Genomic DNA, 24,642 nt, shown 5'->3' with positions numbered 1-24,642 from the left:
GAAGGAGATTGCTGAGTCAACCCCCCGAGTCCATGTCAGCGGAGAACAAGAAGTTTTCTGCTTGTAAGGCCACTCAAGTCAGTGGCGAACACTTCTGTACGTCTCTTGACCCATGGTACCGAGGGAGCCACTAGAACAGCTGGTACACTCATTGCCATCAGGTGACACGCCTGGCTCCGGCTCTGTCAGTTCTTGGAACCTTTTAAGACCCCATTTACCAATGACCCGTATGACACTTCCTGTTTGGAAAGTCTGTATGTGAGACTTTAGTTCAGAGTTTGAAGGATGGGAAGACTCTTGTCTGCCATCGGGATCTGCTTCTCCAATCCTCAATGAACCTTTTCTAGGAATTAGCGAGGGACCAAGAAGATGTGGTTCTGGAAATATCAGACTTTTCTCCGAGACACTCGGGACTCAACTTCCCCCAGGGGCAGAGGTGGATATGATAGATGTTGCTTTAGAGGCAGAGGGGGTCCGGGAAATTGCATGTCTCAAGAACCCTTCTCAGATAGACCCGCCCAGCAACCCTGAAGGGTTTGCCCAACTGTTTGTCTCCGGAGGAAGTCTGGGGCTGTCTATCGCTGCACCCAATGGAGTGGGAGTCCATCACAAAAGATTATTGGGTGTTACAAATGATATCCAGAGGCTATTCAGTCCCACTCCTCGAGCCACCTCCACTGCCAAAATGCCTCCGGGATGTTCCACTCATGCACAGTGAGGATGCAGCACTAGAAATTGCAAAGCTGCTAAAAAAAATGGGTCATCTAATGTGTCCCCCAAGACGAGTCCGGTTTAGGCATTTATTCCAGGTTCTTTTTAGTCCCAAAGAAGACGGGAGACCTAAGACCAATTCTGGATCTAGCCACCTTGAACTTGTCAGTGGCCTTGACGAAATTCCGGATGGTCACTCTTCAGTCTGTCCTGCCCTTTCTGCAGGAGAACAATTGGATGTGCTCTAGTGACCTCCAGGATGCGTGCTATCATATCAAGATAGACAGATGCTCTTGGAGGGTTCACCACTTCCGGCTAGGAGCCAATCATCAGTACAGAGTGCTCCCCTTTGGTCTCACCACAGCCCCCAGGATGTGTACCAAAGTGATGTCAGTAGTAGCAACTCACCTGAGACTCAAGAGCATTCAGGTATTTCCCCTACCTGGACAGTTGGCTCCTCACTGCCCGTTCCAGGCATCAACTTTGTCAAGCGAGGGATTCCTTTCTTTTACTAGCCCAGAGGTTAGGCATCACCATCCATCTCAACAAATCATCTCTGGCCCCAGTTCAGACCTTAGACTTTATTGGGGCTCAGTTAGACACAGTTCAGACAAGAGTTTTCCTTACTTCAGGCAGGATGCGCAGTCTGAAGCTACATGTTCTTTACGTTCTTCAAGCTCACTTTCCAACAGCAAAAGTAGTACTAGGAGTGTTGGGGTCCATGGTGGCCATGATCAATCTTTTACCCTTGGCGTGTCTTCACATGCGGATCCTTTAGTGGACCCTTTCCTACAATGGTCCCTGTTAGATTCGAACAGGATGAGACAGCGGGAGATCCGAGTGTGCAGGGACTCTCTGGTGGATTCATTCCCCTGACCTGATCTGGGGACGTCCTTTTCTCCCACCATTCCCCAAGGCCACAGTGACTACAGACGCCTCCCAGCTGGGGTGGGGTGGGGGCATTGCTTGGGAAGGACAGTCCAAGGCAAGTGGTCCCCCTACGAGACCAGGTTGCATATCAGCATCCTGAATATGAGGGTGGTGCTTTTTGCATTGCAGGCTCTCCATGCCCATCTTCCTTCAGGAACGATTGCAATCCAGGCATACGATCTGTCTATGGTCAGGTGCATTAACAAATGGGGGGTAACCAGATCTTACCCCTTTGTCGCAAAGCCATAAGAGTGTGGGAATGGGTGACTTCCGGCTGTTTTGTGGTGGCAACGCACATTCCGGGACAGTCCATCATTCTAGCGGACAGGCTCAGCAGATCTATCCTGATGCCTTACGAGTGGTCGCTGAATCCTTCAGTAGCAGAACAGATCTTTCACAAGTGGGGACAGGCTTGCTGCGATCTATTCGCCTCTCCTTCCAATGTGGAATGCAGCGAGTTCTTCGCTCTAAATCCCCTTCCAGCGGAAAGCCCCAGAGATGCTCTTATTTATGCTTGGCCTCCTGGTCTTCTGTAGGTTTATCCTCCTCTACCCTTGATACCAAAATTTCTTCAGAAAGTTTGCAGGCTGGGGAGCTTTATGATTCTCATTGCCCCATTCTGGCCTCACCAAGTCTGGTTTCCCTCTCTGTGGTCTCATCTAGTGGCTCCACCATGGACGTCTGATCCAATTCCTGATCTCATTTCTCATCCCTTAGGTTCCCCATCCAGACCTGGATCTAAAGCTCACTGCTTGGTTGCTGCAGTTCCCATGATTATCACGACTCCTGGTTTATCTTCTCCCATCAAAAAAAAATCTGGTGGCAACTCAAGTCTTCACCAGGAAGGTATACTATAGCAAGTGGAAACGTTTTTCTGTATGGGCTTTGCAGCATGCATTGGATCCCTTTACTGCTTAAGTTTCTGCAGTGTTGGAATTCTTATCAGAAAGTTTTCAATAAGGCACCAGTTTGTCTATAGTCAAAGTTCAACTGGCTGCAATTTCTAATCTTCATTTGGGGGAAAATATGACTACTTCCTTGGCATCTTCAAAGCTTTGAAAGACTTTCCTTAAAGATACCTTTCTTCTGAGACTCCTGGTGAAGGATCCTATGCCACAGTGGGATCTTACATAGTGCTTCAGGCTTTAGTTTTGCCCCCCTTTGAACCTGCAGCTTCGGTGGATCTACAGTTTCTGTCCTGGAAGACTGCCTTCTTAGTTGCCATTACTTCTACCGGGAGAGTGTCGTAACTTCAAGCCCTATTGGTCAAAGTCCCTTTTATGATTTTTCATAAGGACTGGGTGTCCTTGCACACTAATCAATCTTTTCTTCCCAAAGTAGCTTCAGAGACCAACATTAATCAGATGATCAATCTCCTGGTCTCTCTCCCAAATTTTCAAAATAAGGCAGAATATAAATTGCATTTGTTGGATGTACACAGACAGTTGCATTTCTATTTACACAGGAGAAAAGCATGTCATATCTGACCAGCTTTTCGTTTTTTTTACTCCAAACCCTTTTTAGGGAAACCAATCTACAAAGTTACTGTTGCCCATTGGATTTCCCAATGTGTATCATTCAGATGTATTCTGTCAGGGGAATTTCCCTGGCAGGTCAGGTAAAAGCACATTGTACCAGATCTATGGCCACTTCTGCGGCTTTTTGGTCCAGAGTTTTGTTGGATGGTATTTGTTCTGCAGCTACTTGGTCCTCATCTCATACCTTCATTTAACATGGTAAGCTGGACATCGTATCCATGAACAGGGCATCCTTTGGCTCCGCTGTGCTCTGGAATATCCTTCCATGAGGGCCTCCCAGGTGTTTAGTAGCTGGGGGTGCTGTCCTACAGGTTGAAGATCAAATGAAGACAACTACTTCAGATAAAGAAGTTATGTACTCACCATGATGTTCCATCTGAGTAGTTCTTCATTTGTCTTCAACCATCCCCCCTTTCGTTCCCCCGGCCTTGCTGAACTGTTGGCTATACAAGTATAGAAGGTGGACACCTTCGAGGTGCCCTTTTGTCCTTCTCTCTGTTGAGGAATTTTTCTGGTAGTGATAAGGTCCTGTTAAGTCGGGTGTGAATAATGGATTGGGCAGCAAACTTGATATGAAGGGATGAAGGATACAGGGGCATTATGGGTAAGGAGAGGAGCTTTGATCTCGGATCAGATGCTGGATATGCAGCTGAGTCAGATCCGATACGGATCTGTAAACCCACAGGTTGAAGACAAATGAACAATGCTCATGGAATGTTATGGTGAGTATATAACTTCTTTTTTCCTTTTGTAACTACAATAGATCCATTGCTCCTTGCCTGGAAAAAGAATGTGCTTACCTGCTGAATGTCTTTTCTGTTAATAGAAACCAGCCTAAATCTTGTTACAGTGGATCTCAGTTTGGCTTAGAGGGACAGACCCAGTGTTTTGAGGTGCAGATTTCAGGAGAAGGAAATTCCAAGTCTGTGGTTCTTCAGTTGTGTTAGCATGAGAAAGTCATGTGGCTTTCTTGTGAAAGGTGCTAAAAATTGTATCAATGTGAAACCTGGTAGATTTTACACAACTCTGGACAGAAAATGTTATTCATTTCCATTAAAAATGAACATGTGATGGACAGAAGGCAGGGCTGTAGTCAGAATGTCTGCCCACCAGCTCCATTTACAAATGTACACATCCCTCCAAGTGTTGTTCCCTTCATCTTTGTGTGATTACATAATTTTTAATTGCTACTGCCTTTACAGCCATAAAATTGCATTACCTTTTTAACTTTTGTAGTTCTGTTTATTACTAAGTGCATGTATATGTTACAGGAAATGTAAATATCTTTTAGCTTCTTTAAATTGCTGTCATTCTGGGAGATGGCAGTTGATGCAGAGGGTCAGAGTTTGATTTTTTGTGCCCTCATTTGCCTATTGTCTAACCTTGAGCAAGTCACTTAACCAGACATTGCTCCCAGGACACCCTTGAAAAGGGATTGTACGTCCACTGGGCCTGTCTGGTTACAAGTGGGGTGGGTATTAGTCATAAAAATATACTCCGCTGATGTACTATGGCTAACTACACCCTGGAGAGGAAAGCACATTGGGCAAAACTCGTAGTGCTCAGACCCCTGGCATGGAGTAATTCGGCAGGTAAACCCAGGTTGCCAGTCCCTATCCCTTTTTTACAGTGCATCTCTAATTCTTTCTTGGCATGAAAGCTCAAGTTGGACTGAAAGTGGCTTCAAGCTCATTCACTGTTTATCAGGTACTATTCTCATATTGGCTTATCTTAATCCTTCAAAATTGTTCGATAATCTTGTTTGCTGTTTAATTTGTACATCATTGAGGCAAAGTTTTCACACCCCACATTTGAAGTATATTGTCATCCCTTACGCTTTGTCCTAGGCCTTGCAAGTACATCTGTCACTTTTGTGGACAGGCAACACAGAGCTTGTACTGATTATGATTATATTGTAGATGAGCTACAGTGTATACCAGCTTTAGCACTACACCAGTTTCCTACATTTTGAACCATGTAGATAGCTTGGTTCTTTCCCCATGGCATTGTTCAGAAGCCAAGTTATTTATGTTAATGTGCTTTCTTGTGTGAATTGGTAGGGTTATATATTTTAAAATGGTTATTTGACCGGGAAGGCAGGGGGGATGGGTCATGGTTGCCTCTGGCTGTTTATCTCCAGTGAAGACTGGAGAAGTCACCGGGAGGAGTGGTCAGTGGAGTAGTTGTAGGCTTGGCTGAGCTGCTGTGGAAGCAGGGCAGTATGCCACATACCTACATTGTACATGCCTACCTTGGACTGGACCACAAGGCAGAAAAAATAGGGGATGGGAAGGAGCAAGGGGCAGGCCAAATAAGATAGGACCCCCCCCCCCCCATCATGCGTAAGCTCAGACATGCCAAACCACTGTTGCCTTCATTCCATGACTGGCCCCAACAGTTACTGGAGTTAAGTCGGGGAGCAGTAAGGAGTAGCTGGCAGGCCTGCTGCAGAAGGGGCATGAGGGCCTAGCCAGTAACAATGACATGGGAAGAAGAAACACAAAAAAAAGTTTTTTGAATTTTGCAGTAATAAATCTGTAATAATTGTGTTTGTGGACAGCATTTCAAGTCTTGCCACCTGACATTTATTGTTGTGTTTTCACAGGTTGCATGAGGTGCTAATGGAACTGCAGCAACAACAGTTACAGCAGCTTTCTGACTGGCTGACAGTCACGGAAGAACGTATTCTAAAGATGGAGACTCAGCCCTTATGTAGTGATTTGCATTTTCTTAAGAAGCAGATTGAGGATCATAAAGTAAGTTATAACAGTTTTTTCCCCTTTAATGTTGACTGTTTAGAGAGACGTTCATGCTGACAGTCTTTCAGAGAGTTTTGAAGTGTAATATTTATTGTTGCTATAAAAACAGATGTGGTTATTATAATGTGACATAATGGCTGATCATACAGCTTCCCTCAAATTAGTCTTTTATTGCTGTAATATTTGCAGCTGTCAGTCCTGCATTGATTGAAAGGGTTTTGCACAATTTATGTTCACATAGGGTACAGTATGTAGTGGCTAATCTAGCCATCATAATCCCCATCACCTCCATTATACCCACTTTTTACATGGAGTCAGGGTATTGTCAGCTGTTGCCATTTCTTTCGATTGTGTCACTCTCCCCTACCTTCTTCAGCAGTTATGCCTAATTGTCACAGGTCTTCCTCTCACACAGTCCATCTATTATTGCTGGGCTCCCTCATTTTCTCTTGCGTCTTTCTTCTTACTGCCCTTTCCAAATCGCCTTTGTCAGATTGTCTTCCGCTTTTCTGCACATACGTCTGAACCACCATAATCTGTTTTCTTTGACCTTCTCTGCAATTGGAACTACTTTGGCTCCTGCTTTGATATCCTCACTTCTTTATCTGACCCACAGTGTGGATCCTACAACCTGTATTGGACACTTCCATCTCCATCACCTCTAGCTTCCTCAGCTGCTTTGCCTTTACTGTCCCGGTTTCTGTACTATATGGTAATACTGATTGCACCACTGTTTTATACACCTTACTTTCCATGTCAAGGAGAGTTTAGTTTCAGGTTGCTGGGTCCTTGGAGATGCAGGAAGCTTTATTGGTAGTAACAAAGGGGAGTCCCCAAGAGTTGTAGAGGCATCTTGCCACCATAGTTCCGTGTTCTGTATTGGATAGTGTAATACAGGTCGATCTTTCTGCTGGGGTTTCAGAAGTATTTGAGGCTGCTTGAGAGCTTTCCAGCAGGTAAATTTAGGCTGCCGTGTGGAAGGGAGGCTCCATTTGGATGGTGCAGTAACCATTACCACAGTGTTGGGTCGGCTTAATGGTGGTCTTGACATTTCTGTGGCAGCTGTATGACTTCATCCTCATTTATGTCATGGTAATTGTGCATGTGCAACTGTTTTTATTCATTATGCTTTTGAGGAGGACAGTTTTATAGTCCATCGCTGACTGGTCATGCAGTTATTTAAAGGAATGCTGCATTTTCATCTGCCTTTCAGTAATCCCTGCCCTTCGCAGACTTTGAATTTCATGATTTACAAGCTTGCCCTTTTCCCTTTCCAGTGATGTGGTTAAGCAGTGTTGAAGTTCATGTCTTGACCATCGCTTTCTCTTTTGGTCATCACCTGTGTTCACAGGACCTCAAAACTGTGGGCCATTATTTAGGGGGAGCCATGGTTGCTGTTTAAGTTGAATCACATGTCCCTTAAGATGAAACCACATTTTTTTTTAATTTTTTCTTCTGAATAGTTTGTGTTCCAGTCCCTTCATCTTCCATGCTTTCTTCACCAGGGCAGAAACTGGTGGGTGTTCTTTACAGCCTGTAACTGTACTGTTTAGATTCTGCCTGAAGCCAAATGCATGACTTTAACCAACAGAACAGGTGTTCTTCATCTTTGCTTTTGGGAAGCAAGAACTTGCAGTTGCCAGCAGTTCTTTTCCAGATATATTGCTAGTTTTGTCATGAGTTATCAAGTGACTAACCACTCAGTCAGAATTGCTGCAGTTAAAAGCTTCTTTGCTAGAGGCATGGCTGATCCCAGTATTTGTCACAAAAATGTATTCAGTGCAGTCATCTGTAACACATTATTTGGTTTTTAATCCATGCTTTCTTGATTACAGGAGTTATGGTTCCTTTGGTAACGCAGACTTTAAGGTTCCCTGCCTTCTGAACATTGGTCTTTGGGTTTTCTTGCTGCTCTTTCCACCCTGTTAGATTTTCTGACTTGGTTTCAGTCCTGTTATTGAGCTGTCAGGTAGTGGTCTTTGATGCACTATATAAAAGGTTCTCAATGCATGATTTAATGTTTGAAGTGACCCACCTGGATGGATCCAGCCCCTCGCACACACACACACTGTCCTACTGTACTTGGACTGGACCTACTTTTAGCCGTGGTAGTCGGAGCTTACTATAGTTGGAGCAAGAATGTACCTGTATGTACTGTTCAGTTTCGGCCTTCATACAGGCTTTGTACCAGGCAAATGGAGAAGCAAAATAGGGGAAGTTATCCCACAAAGAGACTAGTCACCAGTGGAGTCCCCCAGCGTTCTTTGCTGGGATCTGTCCTATTTGTCATCTACATTTTTGAAGTAAAAGCCAATACCAAAGGGGCTCTGGCCGACTTGAGTTTTCAGATAACTGCAAGCTAGGAGCAGTCATTGGATCTGCAGATGACTTGGCCGTCTTGCAGGAAGGTTTGTCCCAAATAAATAAATGGTTCAAAATCATGGTCTGAAACTAAATGCCAAAAATGCATTATTGTATCCTTTGGGAAGTCATCTACCCCAGGAAACTACCACATTGACTGTACATCTCTAAAGGTTGACCCAGTTTGGGATTTGGAAACTTATGTGGACAGTGACCTAACTGTTGACCAACAAGTGTCTACTGTTGTAAAAAAAAAAAAAAAAAAAAAAAGCCGTGCTTGCACAGCTTGTAAACAAAGGGATTGTCTACATCTAGAGGTGTTAATGTCCCCCATTAGTCCGCCTTCATTAGGTCAGTCATTGATTATAGTGCCCCATTTGGCATGCATCTGTCCAAACATGTGCAGTAACTGGAATGCCCTCAGAGATTCCTTAAATAAAGGACACAAAGCCTAAACAAAATGTCCTACGTGGACTGACTCAGTCTTGTCACTGTACTCTGTAGCCTACAGACTGCTACTTTGTGACCTGTGTCTGGTAAACAAGCCATCCTCTTGACCCATTACTGATGGATTTACTGCACATCAGCAGGTCAGATGGCATCTGAAGTACTTGATCTAGAGATCTAAACCTCTTCTGCAACATCAACAGAATGGTTTCAAGGGACTGGTATATTTCTTAGAGAATGCTGCTGCTATGGATCAGACTTCCCATCCACATAAAGCAAAGTTCATCCCTGTTTATTTTCCAGCGCAGCTTCGATCTGTGAATGGAAAACAGAAAATTTACTACAGGGCTGCCCCCTGTACTACTGATGGGGACAGATGCAGCTCCTAAATGCTTTATCCCATTCATGGGTTCTCTCAAATCATCTATGTTATGATCATAGCTGTTCTCACTGGGAGTAATAATTGTCAGTCATGGGATTGGGTAAGGCCAATCTGTAATTAAATGGAATGTTGTTTGGAGCACAAAAAGGGAAATTGCCTAGGTTTAAAATGCCCCACTAGGGCAGCTAGCCTGGTACTTACCTATGAGCCTGTTAGTGTTAAACAGTATAGGTGTGACATCATCTTTGTTGTGACTTAATTTGTAGAATGTGTACTTGCTTGTAGTTAGTGAATTTGTGAGATCAGGGGCTAGTAATCGTTAAGAATTTGAATGATGTCACATACATGTTCCAGCACCAATCTGGGAGGTTACAAGAAAAAAAAATGTTGCCAGCAGGTGCGTGGTGGAGGTGATTAACCCAATCATTGACTTCTGGGGGAGGGCCCTGTCATAGTACAACTTAATTAGAAGAATGTTTGCATGTACATAAATAGAAATCTGGGGAGGTGGCAGGTGGGCAGTGGGACTGAAGGTACAAACAGCTGTAATAAAAAAGGAGGGAAGAAAGGAGATGCTAGGAATGGAGGGACAAGGGAAGGGGGGTGTTCACTTGAAGGGTTATGCATATGGTAGAAATAGGCCAGCAAAGTGCATCAAGAAGGAAAATTCGCAATGGAGAAAATGTTAGCAGCTCACATTAGAAAGGTGAAGGAGGCCTTTTTCAGATACATAAGGAAACAATAAAGAGGGGAGGGAAGTTGGTGATCTAGCCTGTGGATGGCAAAAGCATATGGAGGTAAGTGAACTGAAAATCAATAAGAGCAGTATATAGAGTCTTACCTTACACAGGAGGCGTGGGACAGGTGCAAATCTTCAGAGAGCAAAACTTTAAGCTCTGTGTTCTTTGTGTATTGTGAGATTGTAATCATGTTATTTTGAATAATCCAGCCTTTATAACACTGACCTCCATCCATTAAGAACCAACCTTTCAGCAAAACCTGCTGTAAAGGTTTGTAAAGATAACATCATGTCAGGTGTGCCCAGTACCATTTGTAATTTTAATTATTATGGTTTGATTTGCTTTAGATTTCAAAGTGTTCATTTTAGTGTATTGTTATACTTTCTCAGATTATACCTGGGGAGGGTGATGCAATAATTGTGTAGCATTTGTCTTTTTGTGAAAAACTGATAGCATTTATGTATGAAATCACCTTATAGATCCAAATGTTTCATGGTCTGAGTTTATCTGCTGCATTGCACATTTTTTTTCTGTGGCACTACTGGAATATTTTGTTACCTCTTTCTACTTGATTTTAATATAAGAATTACCTTTGGCATTTTGTCCCACCACTGCAGGTCTGAGTCCATTACACATAACATTCTCATTACATTAGAAACAGTATTTTGTCTTGTCCATTGTTTCATCACTAAGTGAATTAAAATGTTCTGATCTGCTCTTGTAACTCCAGAATTTGAATTTCCCTTAGGACTGTGTGTGCTGTTTATAGCTTAAACAGTAGCAATTTTAGTATTCATATACTTTTAACTTATTAACTGTCATAACATCACTAGTCTATGTATGTGCATTTATTATGTAAATCTTGTACAACTGCCTTCTGCTTGTTCTGTAAAATGCAACATTTCTCCCCATGCCTCTGTTGACAGTGGGACTTTTGCCCAGTCTGACTTTCAATAGATAAACTTTATAGTAGTTATGCAGACTTGGTTGTAATTCAGGTATTCTCTGGTGAACAAATAAATGATTTGTGTAATGTCTGTAACATTTTTTCTGGCTTTTTTTCAGAAACTGCAGGGTGATATTGAAATGCAGCAGGTTAAGGTGAACTCCCTAACTCACATGGTGGTGATCGTTGATGAAAACAGTGGAGAGAGTGCTACAGCTTTACTGGAGGTGCAGTTACAGGTAAATGACACCTAGAATAATGTGTGATGTAGTCATTAGGTGTGGCACTGAAGAAATTACAAGTCAGTGTGCAATGGAAATGAAAAGTAACAAACTGATTGTCAGAATTATTGTTAGAGTTGGACCTTGCTAAAGTACAAGTTGTGTTTATGTATATCTGCCAGTGATAGCAGAGAAACTCCATAGAGTTATGCCATTCTTATAAAGATCCTTTGAGTATTACCTGGTTGTTGTATGTATCATTACATAAAACTAAATGTGTTATGAATTAAGTAGGTGTCTGTGCTACTTTTGTTCACTGACCGATTGACAGTCGTAACTGTGCTGCGTTCAGTAATATAAGAAAAAGGGCAGAACAGCAGCAGGGCAGACAGGGCTGGCTTGGGAGTTTGAGTCCAATAACGCAGTGTCATGAGAGCATCAGCAGTAGTTAAAAGTCTCAAGAGGTCGTTAACATTGTCATGCTGCCAGCATAGTTTACCAATCCATGTGGCTGACATGATCAGGGTCGGCCTTAGGTCAAGTGGTGCCCTCTGCAAAAGGGCACTATGCACCCCCCCCCACACACCACCTGGTGCCCCCATCCTGGTCTATTTACACCATCCAGTTTACTGGAAAAGCGCCCCTGCTAGAGCGATGCCCTAGGAGGACGCTTAGTTGACTTATACCTAAGGCCGGCTATGCATGACAGTAGAATTAATGGAGTCAGGATCTATGGCACAGTTATGAAGTAATGGAATCTCACTTCTTAAGTAATGCCCCTTCAAATACAGTTTTGGACTTTGTACTCTGAAATTAAATTTGCTTTTCCACTGCAGTTAAAAGTACAGTTTAATCTGAATTGGGGAGGTGGGCCTTATAATATTGTTCCCAAATATACTTAACCATTCAGTTCTTTTGTCACCTATCTGCTGCAGAAAGTGTTGTAGCACCTTTTTAACCAGAAAGTCCGGATATCGCTTTGTGAATACATCCTCTATTTTGCCTTTCTGCAAAACTGTATAAAGTATTTTTAAGTTACAGGTGCAACATATCAGAAGACACTGTTTGCTGCAGTATCCATGGCATAATTGATGCGACTGCAGGAGAGGATTCTGGCTCAGAATCTTCTCTGCTTTTAGTGATCATTTATGGATAGCTGCAGTGTTCATTGTTCCATTAACTCACCAAAGAATGTGGGCATTTCACTGGACTGGTAAATGTGACAAGCTGCAGTATCACCACTCATACACCTGCTTTTGGTTTTGTACTGTTGTCTCTTGAAGCCTAGAGTGTGGTACACATTTTTCATTAGTCTTTTGGTAGGATTTTGTTTTCTGCAACTGAACCCATCTCCGGTATTGACTGTAAGAACTTCATTTGTAAGCTTGGGAAACCCACACTGTGCTGTGAGTATGGGTTCTCTTTGGAGAATGGTGTCTTGTTTTAGATAGATGGAGGTCAGAGCAGTATTTCTGTCCATTAAAGTCTCAGAAGAAGAGCTGGTTATTGGTTGTTTCTTTACTGGACCATACAGCCTGTCCTTCATTTGGTGCCCCAGAAAGCAAGGTAGCTCAAAATTATAGTTCTTGTACTAGAGCTAATGCTTACATGGTATTTTCCATAGACAAAAAGCATCATTCATCACCACTGACATAAATGAGTTGGCTGAGACTCCTTTTCAGGTGTTCAGTTTTCTCCTCAATCTCCAGATTCAGAGACCATGCTTCGCCACCATATTCTCAAAGTGGGGCACTGCAGAAGTAAATTTCTTTACATCTCAGGATGTCGTTCTTCTCTCATTCTGCTCAGTTCAGCAAAGAGGCAGAGAGTGGGATAAATTATCTCTCTCATGGCATGGGAGGCTGCAGTACACATTCCTAGTATTCACACTGATTGCACACCCTATTGAGAGTTCTTGGAAAAAGGCCAAAACATATTCTGATAATCTCCTTGATGGCCAGAATGGGCAAGGTTTCAGGCTGTGAGAATCCTAGGTGGTGCATCAATCTTAGATTTGGCTAAGGATGTCTTCCATTTTTGGTTGAACAACTTGCTGTTCTCAAACATTTGGCTCCTGATCTAGACCCCCTTGTTCTGCTGGATTTGCTGGTGGGTGGTAGGACTTGGAGGTAATGGAAGCTGCTAGAAGAAACTCCTGCATTTGCCAAGCTTATGCTTCCTTGTGGAAACAGTTCTCCATCTGGATGGAGCAGTACACTCTGCCACCATAGTCAGTTTGCAGATTATCTTTACTGTTTTTGGCATTTGTGATGGGACCTCAGTTAATTCACAGGCAAGGGTGCATGTTGTACATCGTAAGTCATGACAGTGTGGTTTAGCACTGGCTGGTAAAGCATAGAGTTAAACTTTGTGATAGACAGTGGACAGGAAAGTCTGTCTGAGCCTTTTAGTATAGAGGGATTGGCATTCATTTCTTGGAAGATGCTTGTGCTGGTGTATATCAGCTACATAAAGTGCATCTTAGAGCTTCATGCCCTTGTGTGCTAGGATCCATGTGTGTTTTTCATATTTATAAGGCATCCATTAGGGTTATCTCATGTTTTCTTAGAAAGATGTGGCATTTTCTGTGAACCAGTCCATCCATTTCCTGGGTTTCTTTGCTGTGGAAGAAACTAGAAGAGAGAAGGACCTTCATATTATCCGTGTTCATTGGTGATTTTAGATGTCATCAGCCATTAGCCATGTCAACATGCTGGAGCTCTTTCCAATGTTCCTCCAGGAAAAACTTCACTGGTGAATCGGTCCGTCTCAGCTGAGCTCTTGAAACAGACCCACACTGTATTTTTCAAAGGGGCTGTTGAAACTGTTCATCTTGGGGATCTCTGCTGCAGTCATCCTTTTTTTTTTTTTGTTTTGGGAGTTGTCAGAATTTCCCTAGCCGACTCAAGTGTTCCGATGGACAGCATTGGACAACAGTCCTTATAGGCTTTACGTAGCAAGGACATGGGTGCTTCTTTGCATCCCCTGGAGATGACAAATTACTGAATGCTTTTCCCTGAAAAGAGCTGAAGTATGGTGTTAGCCTACTCTCCCACATGTGCCTGACACTGGGTAGTGAGGTGCCAGGCTCATAAGGACATCATAGAAGTCTGTTCAAAACTTGGCATCTACTGTTCATTATATTACCACAACAGTGATCACATGTTCAAACATCCAAAAGCAAAAGAAGAAAACAAGTTATTTTGTAGATATTGTTAAAATGCAGAATTCCATGAAGTCTGATACTAAAGAAGCAATGCATTAGTGTAATCATAATGGTGAGGAAACCCCAAAATTACTGATGTTTTGAATTTAAACTAGACACATATGCAGAGTGTATTATTTTGTCAGAAGATATTTTTATACAGTTGAAGCTTAAAGTCACTGAAAGCAAAGCAAGTGAATACAATGCTAACATATTGAAGACACAAAATTAAAGTCATGGGTGATGAGCTACTGACTTGAATGTAAAATGGAGAAAGTGTATAACCCTGTGTTAAATAGAGGTTCTGATTTTGGGGGCATATTTCTCATATTTTGGGTCATTTGTGAGAAGTTGGGTTTGGTGAAACATTCAAAGTGTACTGGTGCAGTGGCAGTGCCATCTTGAATACTGCACAGAGCCATAGCAAAGATAACTTGCATGAGTGCTGTTTTATTCATAGTTTGATAGCATGCCAGGAGAATGTCAGTCAGATAGATTTGGTTTCTGTGCCAGTAATGTGAACACCAGGGAAAGTACCAGTGGCATTCAAAAATGAAACTGAGCAGGAATTAATGAATAGAAAAATTAGGTAACATTAGACATTACCAACAGAATGGGTGAAAAGTTTGGTCACTGTTGTGAAGCATGTCAATATGTGCATTTGTGTTGGTCAAGATCCAGATTAAAGTGGTTTTGATTCTCCCAGATGCTACCCTTTTTTCTGTATTATATGTAAACCATGTATTTAGGCAGAATAAGCTCGATAAAGTTCTGAGTTGAGTTGTGTGGGTTTAATGTGATTTTTAGGTGAAACAGATTCTTAGGATTTCTGTTTGATATTTTGTCAACAGCAGACATTTAGAAAAGAGCAATTGTGTGAGTAATTGGAAGACTTTGGTGTTGTGAATAGAACTGATCTGCTAATGTCTGTTCAGACAGACGGGCATGATAAGGAACTCAGAACAGCTAATGAACAGACTGAGACATGATACTTTTAAGCTATGTAAAAGCAAACTTAAATTAGGAGCACACAAGTCTGAAATTTGTGTCACATCAAAGCAGTTGAAGCTAGGCTCAGGAGAAGTCAGAAGATTATTTCAAATGGAAGTCATCAGAGAATTATTTCAAATGTCATAACTGAACAGACATTGATGTTCTGTGAGCGGTGGTGTTTCTTGAAAAGTTTGCCTAATATTTCTGAGAGAGCTGTGCATCATACAAAGCAGTTGGCACAGGATGCGTCCTGGCACAGTCATGAACAAGAAAAATAGTTTTCTTTTGACAAGAAAATGTTTTGAAATGCTAAACAAAGTACTTAACAGAAGCACCTAAATTGAAATATTATGAAGTGAAATGTAACTGTGGTCTTACAAGAAAATAGACACTTGTAGGTTAAGAGCATTTGCAGTTAGAGGTGGCTCAGATAGAGAGAGAACTTGTTAAAAGGATGTGGATGTGAGAAATTGTCGGTTTTGATAGCAAAGAAGTAAAAGTAGAAAAAGACCAGAACTTCTTCAAAAGCATATTTATAAAATATTGTCCGCCTCTAAAATTCAAGTGGACATCACGCACTCTGCAAAGCTATAACCTGAAAGCAAGGTACAAAGCAGTCACGGCAAAACTTACAACAGGTAGTTCACTCAGCCATACAGAATGCAGCATTACTAGAAAAGCTGCATTTGTTTGCTAAGTTCCCAGTTGCAGATGAGAGGGAAACAAATTCACATGTGTTGGGGCTGACTTAGAAATCCAAATGCTGAAAAGGGTCAGTGAGAGCTTGACCAAAAAAAAAAAAAGACAAAAAAAAGAAATTCAGTATTACTTCTCTTCAAAGAAAGGATAAGCTTTGGGTAAGCCTTTTATATTTGTCTGATAATGTACTTAAACAGTTAAGAAAAAAAACATGCAAGTGGCATTTTGGTAACACTGAAGTACAGGAAAGTGTAAAAGACATAAGGTATTGGCCAGGAAAGTATGCCAGCATCGTGTGTGTGTGTGTGTGTGTGTGTGTGTGTGTGCATGAATGCCATTTACTCTGTCAGGTGATCATTTCATCGGCAGCATAAATGCCCATGGAATCTGAGAAACTGCATCTTTTGAGTATTTAAAATATTAAAAGACTGATGATGGCATATATATAGGTGTAGTAAGAATTAGTTTTGGTTACGAATGTAGGAACTTACAGATGTGCTGAAAATGTTGGCATTGGGGTGGGAGTGTTTGAGTATTTGCGGGTTAGATTTATAGTAGGAACTAAGTGTTGTGTGTGCATGTGTGGGGGTTGATGCATGTAGTTTGTCCAAACTCTTCTGTACCATCTTACTTATGCCTGCCAAACCTAAAACAGACTTGCCACTATTCATACAAATATCTGAACATGTGGTGGTGTTTTGGTAATTGTATCACAAAAGGAAACTGTTTGTTTTCGTGACTTTTTTTCCTTCAGTTTTTGTTTGTCGTAATATGTTGATTTTTGAAGTGCCAGCATAGATCACCTGAGTGTTAGTACTTACACATTTCAGTAAGTCAGCATATACTTACAGTACTGTAACAATCCCTGTGACAAAATGTTGTCCTATAAAGTACTGTCATCCATGGAGTAAGACAAAAATGTGTTTCCATTCTTAAAAGCAGTATCCATTTTATATTAAGGTTATTACCCTCATCTACCTTGAAGTGATTAATTTAACAGATGTAGCAGTCTGAAAAATACAGTACCTTATTTTGAGAAAAGCAGTTTCAAAGTTGATCTTTTTTCCTTTTTTTTTTTTTGGCAAAGTTGATGAGTAATTCAGAAGTTAAAGTAAGATATTACAGATTCAAGATATTCCCAATCTAATGCATGTATAGAAAAAACTGGCCAGCTAGTGAAGAAGGTGATGGGGCAAGTGTCAGTAGTACCTATGTGGTTTGTCATCATACAGTTTTGGTATACAGGAATACTGCATTGCAGAATTTTTTTCTTTAGCGGAGTTATTAATGGCTAGGTGATTTTAAAGATAATTACCAACATTTACAACCTTACAAATGCCAGATAATCAAGGGAAAGTTGAGGGATGATGTAAAGAAATCAACAAAAGAAAAGAAAAATAAGTTGTGGCAAGCACTTCAAAAGGCACTCAGAATTTATTAACTTTGTTGGCCATGTCGGTGATCTGTTCCCCGGACCATTTTCAGCCTCGAAGAGAGTGTATTTACAAATTTCAGAATACAGTGTGTATCGTTATGTGATATAGTGTGAAACGGAAGGAAAACGTACAAAGGAGAAATTTTAGCATAATGCAGTACACTTCAGCATGCAGAACTGTTTAGTATTTACAAGTCATTGATGTACAATGGATACAGTTTCATGAACATTTACAGATGTACTATGCATTAAATGTCACAGCATCACTAATAATTGATGGTAGAGTGGACATTTTTCTACCATATTTAGTAGCCCAAGCAGTTAATGTACATATCTTAAAATTTAAGATTGCCCTCATAGGACTGTTCATCACTGGGAGTAAAGATGTCCATTTAGTACAGATTTGAGCTACCTGCTTTGTCCTATGCCTACCCTGTCCCGAGTCCGACATTGGCATTTGTATCTTTTATGCAGGCATTTAATTAGCTGTTTTTTTTTTTGAGTGTATTTAATTCTTTGCCTTTGAATATTTTGCGAAAGGAAGTTCCATACCGCTGGTGCAAGTTTTGAGAAGGCTACTTTACCTGATGCTTTAGTGAACTGTGGCCTAGCTAAACTGAGTACAGTCATTCACAGATGAAGCAATGAATAACTTTTTTTTTTTTTTTTTTTTTTTTTTTTTAAGATAGTTGTGTAAGAGTGACTCTGACAGTTATTGGTAGCTGTTGGGCCTTCTGTAGTACTTGGCAGTGATATTCCTTGGGACCATTCAGGGTTATGAAAATGCAGATTTATCTGCTGCCATTTGTAGAATGCATGTATTCCTTGCTAAGTGCAAATCGTGGTAGGCTGTTTTCTAGTTTTATCATTATTTGTAAGGCTTGAGCCTTTCTAAAATTTGAGTTGCTGAGTGAACATAATGCCCAAGTTCTCCTGTTTTGTAACTGTGGGAAGTGATGCTAAATAATTCAGTTTCTGTTCTACGTAGTCATCTAACCACTGCCATAGTGAGCTGAAGTCATGTTGTATTTTTTTTTAGCAGCTGTACTTTTGATTTATCTGAACGCAGCATGATTATAACATTTGCATAGGTGGTATGTCCATGGTTGTTGCATCGAAGGGTAAGTTGTAAATGAATATGGAGAATAGAAGTCATTCTAATGCTGAGTGTTGTGGTACTTCTAAGGATAAGAGTACCATTGGTGGATGTGTTTCAGCTGTGTGTGACAGTAAATGTCCTATTAGTCAGATGCTGTGAACTAGTGTAGACCACTGTCACCTATGCCAAAACTGGTTAGGGTTTCAAGTAGAGTGTGATTGGCTGACAAGTGCACACTTCAGATGTATGAATAGAGCAATTGCTATTTATACTTTATCCATAGCCTTGTACATGAAGTTAGCCACATTGAATACTGCAGTTTAAGAAAACTGTGCTATCTGATAGTAGGTCATGTTTTTTATATGACCTGTCAATTGGTAAAATGTACCATTTTTCCATGACTTTATCTAGAAGGTACAGCATAGGCATTGGTGTCTAGTCTGTTGTCGTATTAGAGTTTTTCACTTTGGGGGCTGGTACTGTTGTATATTTCCATGAGTAGGGTATTTTGCCTGTGCTGAATAGAAAGCTGATATGCTTTAGTGTCATGCAGATGTACTGTGATATATGGAGAAACAGGATGTAGCATTGAGTGATTTACTGGTTTATTTATGTTTGTAGTCTGTAGTTCCATTAATACCTGTTTACAGGAGACTGTTTTAAAGTAAAATGGAAGGAGAGTACAAACTAAAAATATGGTATTTGATGTACGTGTTTGTGGTTATGCAGATTGTGTGGATTGGGTGCACTGGAAACAATTTTATGCTGTTCAGTAATTCTGGTTGCAGGTTGGTTTGGGTGTAGATGTTTGTTGTAGGATACTTGACATTGTTTCGTGTGTGATGCAGTGGATCTACTTCATATGGTCGACATTTCAGAATGTCGAAGACGATATGGCTGAGACCATATGATCGACATTCGAAATGTCAAACATGGAATAAAAAAAAAAAAACTTACCTTCACACTGCTAGCAGGGGGGCTCTGCCCCCCTGTACCCCCCCATGAGAGGGCTCCACCCCCCCACACCACTCGGAACTTAAATATACCAACTCCGATATTGCACTACAGTGCAGAAGTTGGAAATCTTTCCATTCTGCCCTGTACGGAGATGCCGGTTCCACATGGTCGACATTTTGAATGTTGATCATATGGTCTTTGCCATATGGTCTTTGACAGTCTGAAATGTCGACCATGTGAATGGGACCCGTTCCAGTATATTTTGTAGAACCCTTTACGTGAGAGCTTCTTGTTTCTAATGTACATGGTCAGAGCTATGCTTATGGATATTTGGGCCTATTGTCTGCGTTGTGACTTTTTAGTTTTTGCTGTATCACTTGAGCTAGCCTTCAAGTTTCCAGGCATGTCACATTGTTTTAAAGTATTAATGTCTGGTATAATCCCCATGGACATGCGGCACCTTTTACTCAATTTCTCCTCTGAGGGGAGAGACCATTTTGAATGGGTGCTAGTAGCCTGAGAGTTGATACTGGGTTTTTGTCTGAGATTTATGACCCAGTTAATTGGGTTGGGCTTAGAGTGTACTACGTTTTGTGCCCGAATTGGGAAGGATCTAGTGGAAATGTGTAGTCTAGTTTTAGGAGTTTTGGAAGACATGAAGTACATAATGGAGTTGCCTTCGCTGAGGGAGTTGGGGAGCGTAGTAGTCCCCCAACAATTTTTTGGAATGTTTGTCATTAATATGTCCAGTAGTGTTGAAGTTATTATGTTTGGGGCTGTTCGTGTGGTTGAAAGACTGATTGGGGTAAAACTGTGTTTTTGAGGACATTGATGGTAGTGTGTTTGCGGTTGTAGACTAAACTAAGGTCTTCCATAGTGAATAGTTTAGATGTGCATGATATGGTAGTAAGTCGATGTAAGTAGTGGTCATAGAATTTCAAGGAAGTTGGTAAGGCAAAGTAAATAGCTCTGTTGATCTTCAGGGCACATTGAGAGGTTAATTGGGCCACTAACCATTTTGGGTCAGTGTCGTTGGTGGAAGGGATTACCTGCATTAGAGTGGGTTGTAGGTTAATGTTTTTCTTGACCCCAAAGTAGTACTCCCCTCTTAAACTGTTTCCTGGTCTGTTCTTATAAAGGCATTGTAGTTATTGTGTAAAACACTTCAGTTGTAGGTTTCATCCTTAAGCTAAGCTTAAGTATGGGCATTATGGTTTGGGCTATCATGTTCCATCCAGGCTTCTAGAGGTGACGAGTTGCTGTTGTAAGTTGTCCAAAGTCATACTGAAGCTGTGACACTGTGAGTGCAGTTGTATGTTGTTTTGATGCGTTACTGCAAGGCCTGGATTTAGTTCCGTATTGTTTGAGAGTACTAGAGTCCTGTTAAAAATGACGCATCATTTTTTATAAGGATTTTTTATTTATTTAGTGATTAATGATAAGCATAACATTTAGTGGAGAGTACAGCACAGAAGGTGTAGTCCAACCAGCACTATGGTGGTGTAAATTGGATGTGCTTTGTGTTTGTTTTGGAACATGTGTCTAATTACGTACGAGTTTGGTGAGACATACATGACTGAGAGTCTGTGGTGAGGAGGTTTGCAGTAAGAAGGGATATGAGTGAGACTGTGTGCCACATTGTAGTTTGTTGTATACTACTTTGTTAGGGAAGGGAGTGAGTGATGTATTAATTTCTCCAATTGAAGATGCAGTTTGGTATATGTAAGTGGCATGCGTATGCAGTAATGAGCGCATGTTGTGTGCACATGCACAGTCTTGCCCCACCTCAACAAATCCTACAAAATATTACAATAAAGCCAGTAAGTGACTGAAGAATACACAGCTTTAAATGTATCAAACAGTTTCAGTAAAAAGGGAATTAGAGGGAAGGCAGAGTAAGAATCCCAGTAGTCATTGCAGAATCAGCTTTTAGTAATTGGTCATACTGCTGAACTTGTGTGATTTCAGGAAGAAAATGACCAATTGTATACAGGAAACTGAAGAAGTTTCTAAGCCAGGATACATAGTCCAGGGAGTCTTATGTAATCCAATAAAGCATCAAAGTGAAAAGATGTACCTGGAGGACACTCTCACCCATCCAGACTGTAGTCTTTATTTAGCATATTGATAAGATCTGGAAATATCCCTGCAACTGGTGCCAGTGTGGTTGCTGTCCCTTGTTTTGGGGGGGGGGGGGTAGACTCCACAAGTGTGACTGGTGATGTTGAAAGAGGATTGTTATGGGTGTCAGCTGATAGCCCACCCACCCTGGGGGAAGGGGGAGAGGTGGATGCGACTCTCCTTTGACACCTAGAGGGAACACTGGGCATCACAGCCAAGGAACATGTTCCTATTCAGCACATGCTGCTTTGGAAGTGCACTCACTGGGGGGAGGTCATTATGTGAAGAAATGCTTTCTACAGCACCAAACATTTATTAGATGTTGAATGAGAAAACATGAGGATGACAGGACTCCAGTAGAGGATGGTAGGTCACTGTGTCAGACCTGAAAGCTGCTCACTCCCTACCACCCAACTCTTGCCTTGTATTCTGTGGCTGCGGATGGACTTCGAAAGTTGGGCAGGCATAAAACTACATCTTGTATGTTTTTGTGTATTTATTTCATTTGCTTTTGCAGATTGCTTGCTGACTAGATGGCAGTTGAACTGTGATATGCAGGGGCTAGGCATTCTGCCTTCAACCAAACTGTGAAACCGTGGTATTAGGAGTATATCAGAAGGAGGTGTGTATATCCCTCCCCACACACACCTTGAACACAGTGCGAGATATCATTTTCTTAAACTGGAGACAGTAAAATAAAAGCTTTCCTAGTTATACTAAAGAAGCCTTTCTTCCAGGTCAGTTTAGATGTTTTTTGGAAGATGTAACAGACACTAACTTCACAGGTGCAATATCAAATGCTCTCTATATTGTTAAGTCTCCTTTTCCAGTGCTTATTTCCTCATTTGCAACACAGTAAAATAGTTTTGAGAATTGCTCTTTAGCTGTTGTGCATTAGTAGAAATATGGTAAGTGAAAATTGTTGCCTCTGCTAATTAGTCACCATTTATCTAATTTCCACTCCTTACCCATACTGTACTGTGTTTAGACACTATTCTTTTTCATGGAGGAAAATTGATATTTTGCTGTAGAAATGACTAGGATGTTTGACCCTTTCCCCCGTTGTCATTGGTAAGTACTTGTGTGGGGAAACCAGATGTAGAGCTTTGATATTCTGCATCAAGCAGCCCTCGACTTGTCTGTCTGAACTTGTAGGCAAGCTATAGTTAATGTACGATGGTGTAAGGGCGGTGTCATGCTACTTACTAAGTTTTATGCAGTTCAGTGAATGCCGACAGCATACCTCTATGGTGCTGCTGTAATGAAACAGGATTAAGTTGGGTGACGTAAGATATCTGCTGTGTCGCTGTTCTTGCTGGTGCTGCTCAGGTTTCCCCAAACTTGTTTCCTCTTACAGTGTTTCTCATTTTTGCCCCTACTCACATCAGTCTTATCAGAGCCATAGGTAGATTTTGTGGGTTTTGTGGCATCTCTGCTGCTCCCTCCAACTTAGGGAAAAAAAAAAGTGTATTCTTCGCTGTGGTTGAAGGATGAAAAAAAGGTCCTCTGAGTCGGATTAATAACTCAAAAAAGTTATTTCTAAATAATTGAAGCAAACCACTTGCTACATATGTAACAAGCTGCTTGCAACATTGTATTTTAAATGCACAAAGTGTTGAAACAATAGTGCTTCAGCCTTGATGCAAACATCCCCAGTGCTCAGTAGCTTAAAAATGTTTCTAAGCAATTGTAGCAAAGCGTTTGTGCTGTATTTTGAGTAATATACATGAATGCTGAAACAGTAGCACTTCAGCCCTGACTGCAAAAGTCCTAACAAAAATGTTATTCTTTCCAAGTAATTGTAGCAGAGCACATGTAACAAATGGCTTGCTACGTTCTGTTTTGAATACTGTACATGGAGCGCTGAAGCAATAGCACTTCAACCCTGGCAGCAGATGTGATAGCATTCTGGAACTGGATGCTGATGTGCACTAACCACTGATTTGCATCTGCCAGTTGTGTGCCCCCTGACACCTTATCTGGGGGGTGGCTGCTTCCTTCCTCCCACCCTAGATACCCTTCTGCATCTTGGGGCCACTCTGGGCTATTGGATTCAATGAGTTTCAAATGTTGCTGGCCCTTTCTTACCCCTCCTCTGATCCACTGCATGAGTGTCTAGTTTATGCCTTTCAAGGCACAATACATTATGGAGTTGGATGTGATGACCCAAAAATTGAAAGAATTCAAATAGTGATGGGGGGGGAGGGGGCAGCATTGCTAACTGCAGAAGGTAATGGCACCATAGTTTCATCTTGAGGTTCCCTACAGCACCTGTTTTTTTCTTTCTTATTAACTAGGTGAAATCATCTCTATACTCAAGATGCCACACATACCTACATAAGACAATCCAACACATGTCCCACCCATATAAGGCTACCAAGACCCCTCATTTATTATCAGTTAGCCAATTCCTGCCCTTTGAAGTTGGAGCCAATCTTGGGAGGATGTCGTCCAGGTAGCCTTGAGGAGTTTTGTAATTTTATATTCTAAAGACCCCTTAGTGGTTGGCTTGCATGCTCGCAGATACAAAGACCCTGCAATGATTTCCTGTTTAGGTGCACAAATTCTGTATGTAGCTCATGAAAACCATCACATGAACATGGTTTAGCAGAGTCAAGTGCACATCCCAACTTGCTGTTGCATATCACTCACTCTTTTCTCCAGTATGTGCTGAAGTAGCACTGAGTCAGACCACCGTCATGCTTGCAGGACAGGAGAGTTGGTGTCGACCACACACTACCATTTGACGGTGCTCAAGTTGCTAATTCATCTTGTGTTTCCTGAATCACAGGAATGTTAGTAAGGACTTAGCATTATGCCTTGGTGCCAGAAGCCCCTAATTTTCTATTGGTGATTTCTGAACCTTTTTCCTACTTTCCCTGGAAATGAGAGCAGTACATCAGATGCTCAGTCCATCCCTGTACAGGCAGTCTTCTAGTCACTTACTGTTTGACCAAACCCTTGCCATTGGAACCCCAGTCAGGACTTCTGTGCATGAGCTTGCTACTCCTTTTCCATCTTTTAACTTTGTGTGTTGAAGCTCCATAGATGATCATGCACTGCGGGAATTAAAAAGGGGTGCACCTTAAACAGGAGGT

The 24,642-nt window shown here is 41.5% G+C and overlaps 1 protein-coding gene across 2 annotated transcripts in view; it reads left to right on the top strand.

Annotated features, from left to right (window-relative positions):
• UTRN (utrophin) overlaps nt 1-24,642 on the top strand; it is a 4,744,936-nt gene that overhangs the window by 1,216,028 nt on the left and 3,504,266 nt on the right. For both annotated transcript variants that reach the window (XM_044069601.1, XM_044069592.1), the window contains exons 12-13: nt 5,785-5,935; nt 10,934-11,053. In XM_044069601.1, coding sequence (XP_043925536.1) covers nt 5,785-5,935; nt 10,934-11,053 — 271 coding nt within the window. The remainder of the gene's footprint in view (nt 1-5,784; nt 5,936-10,933; nt 11,054-24,642) is intronic.

This window comes from Protopterus annectens, chromosome 1.part0 (assembly GCF_019279795.1).
Source record: "Protopterus annectens isolate FY-2018-M chromosome 1.part0, PAN1.0, whole genome shotgun sequence".
NCBI lineage: Eukaryota > Metazoa > Chordata > Ceratodontiformes > Protopteridae > Protopterus > Protopterus annectens.
Note: the sequence above shows the minus strand (reverse complement) of the source record. Positions and strands in the feature narration are given on the sequence as shown.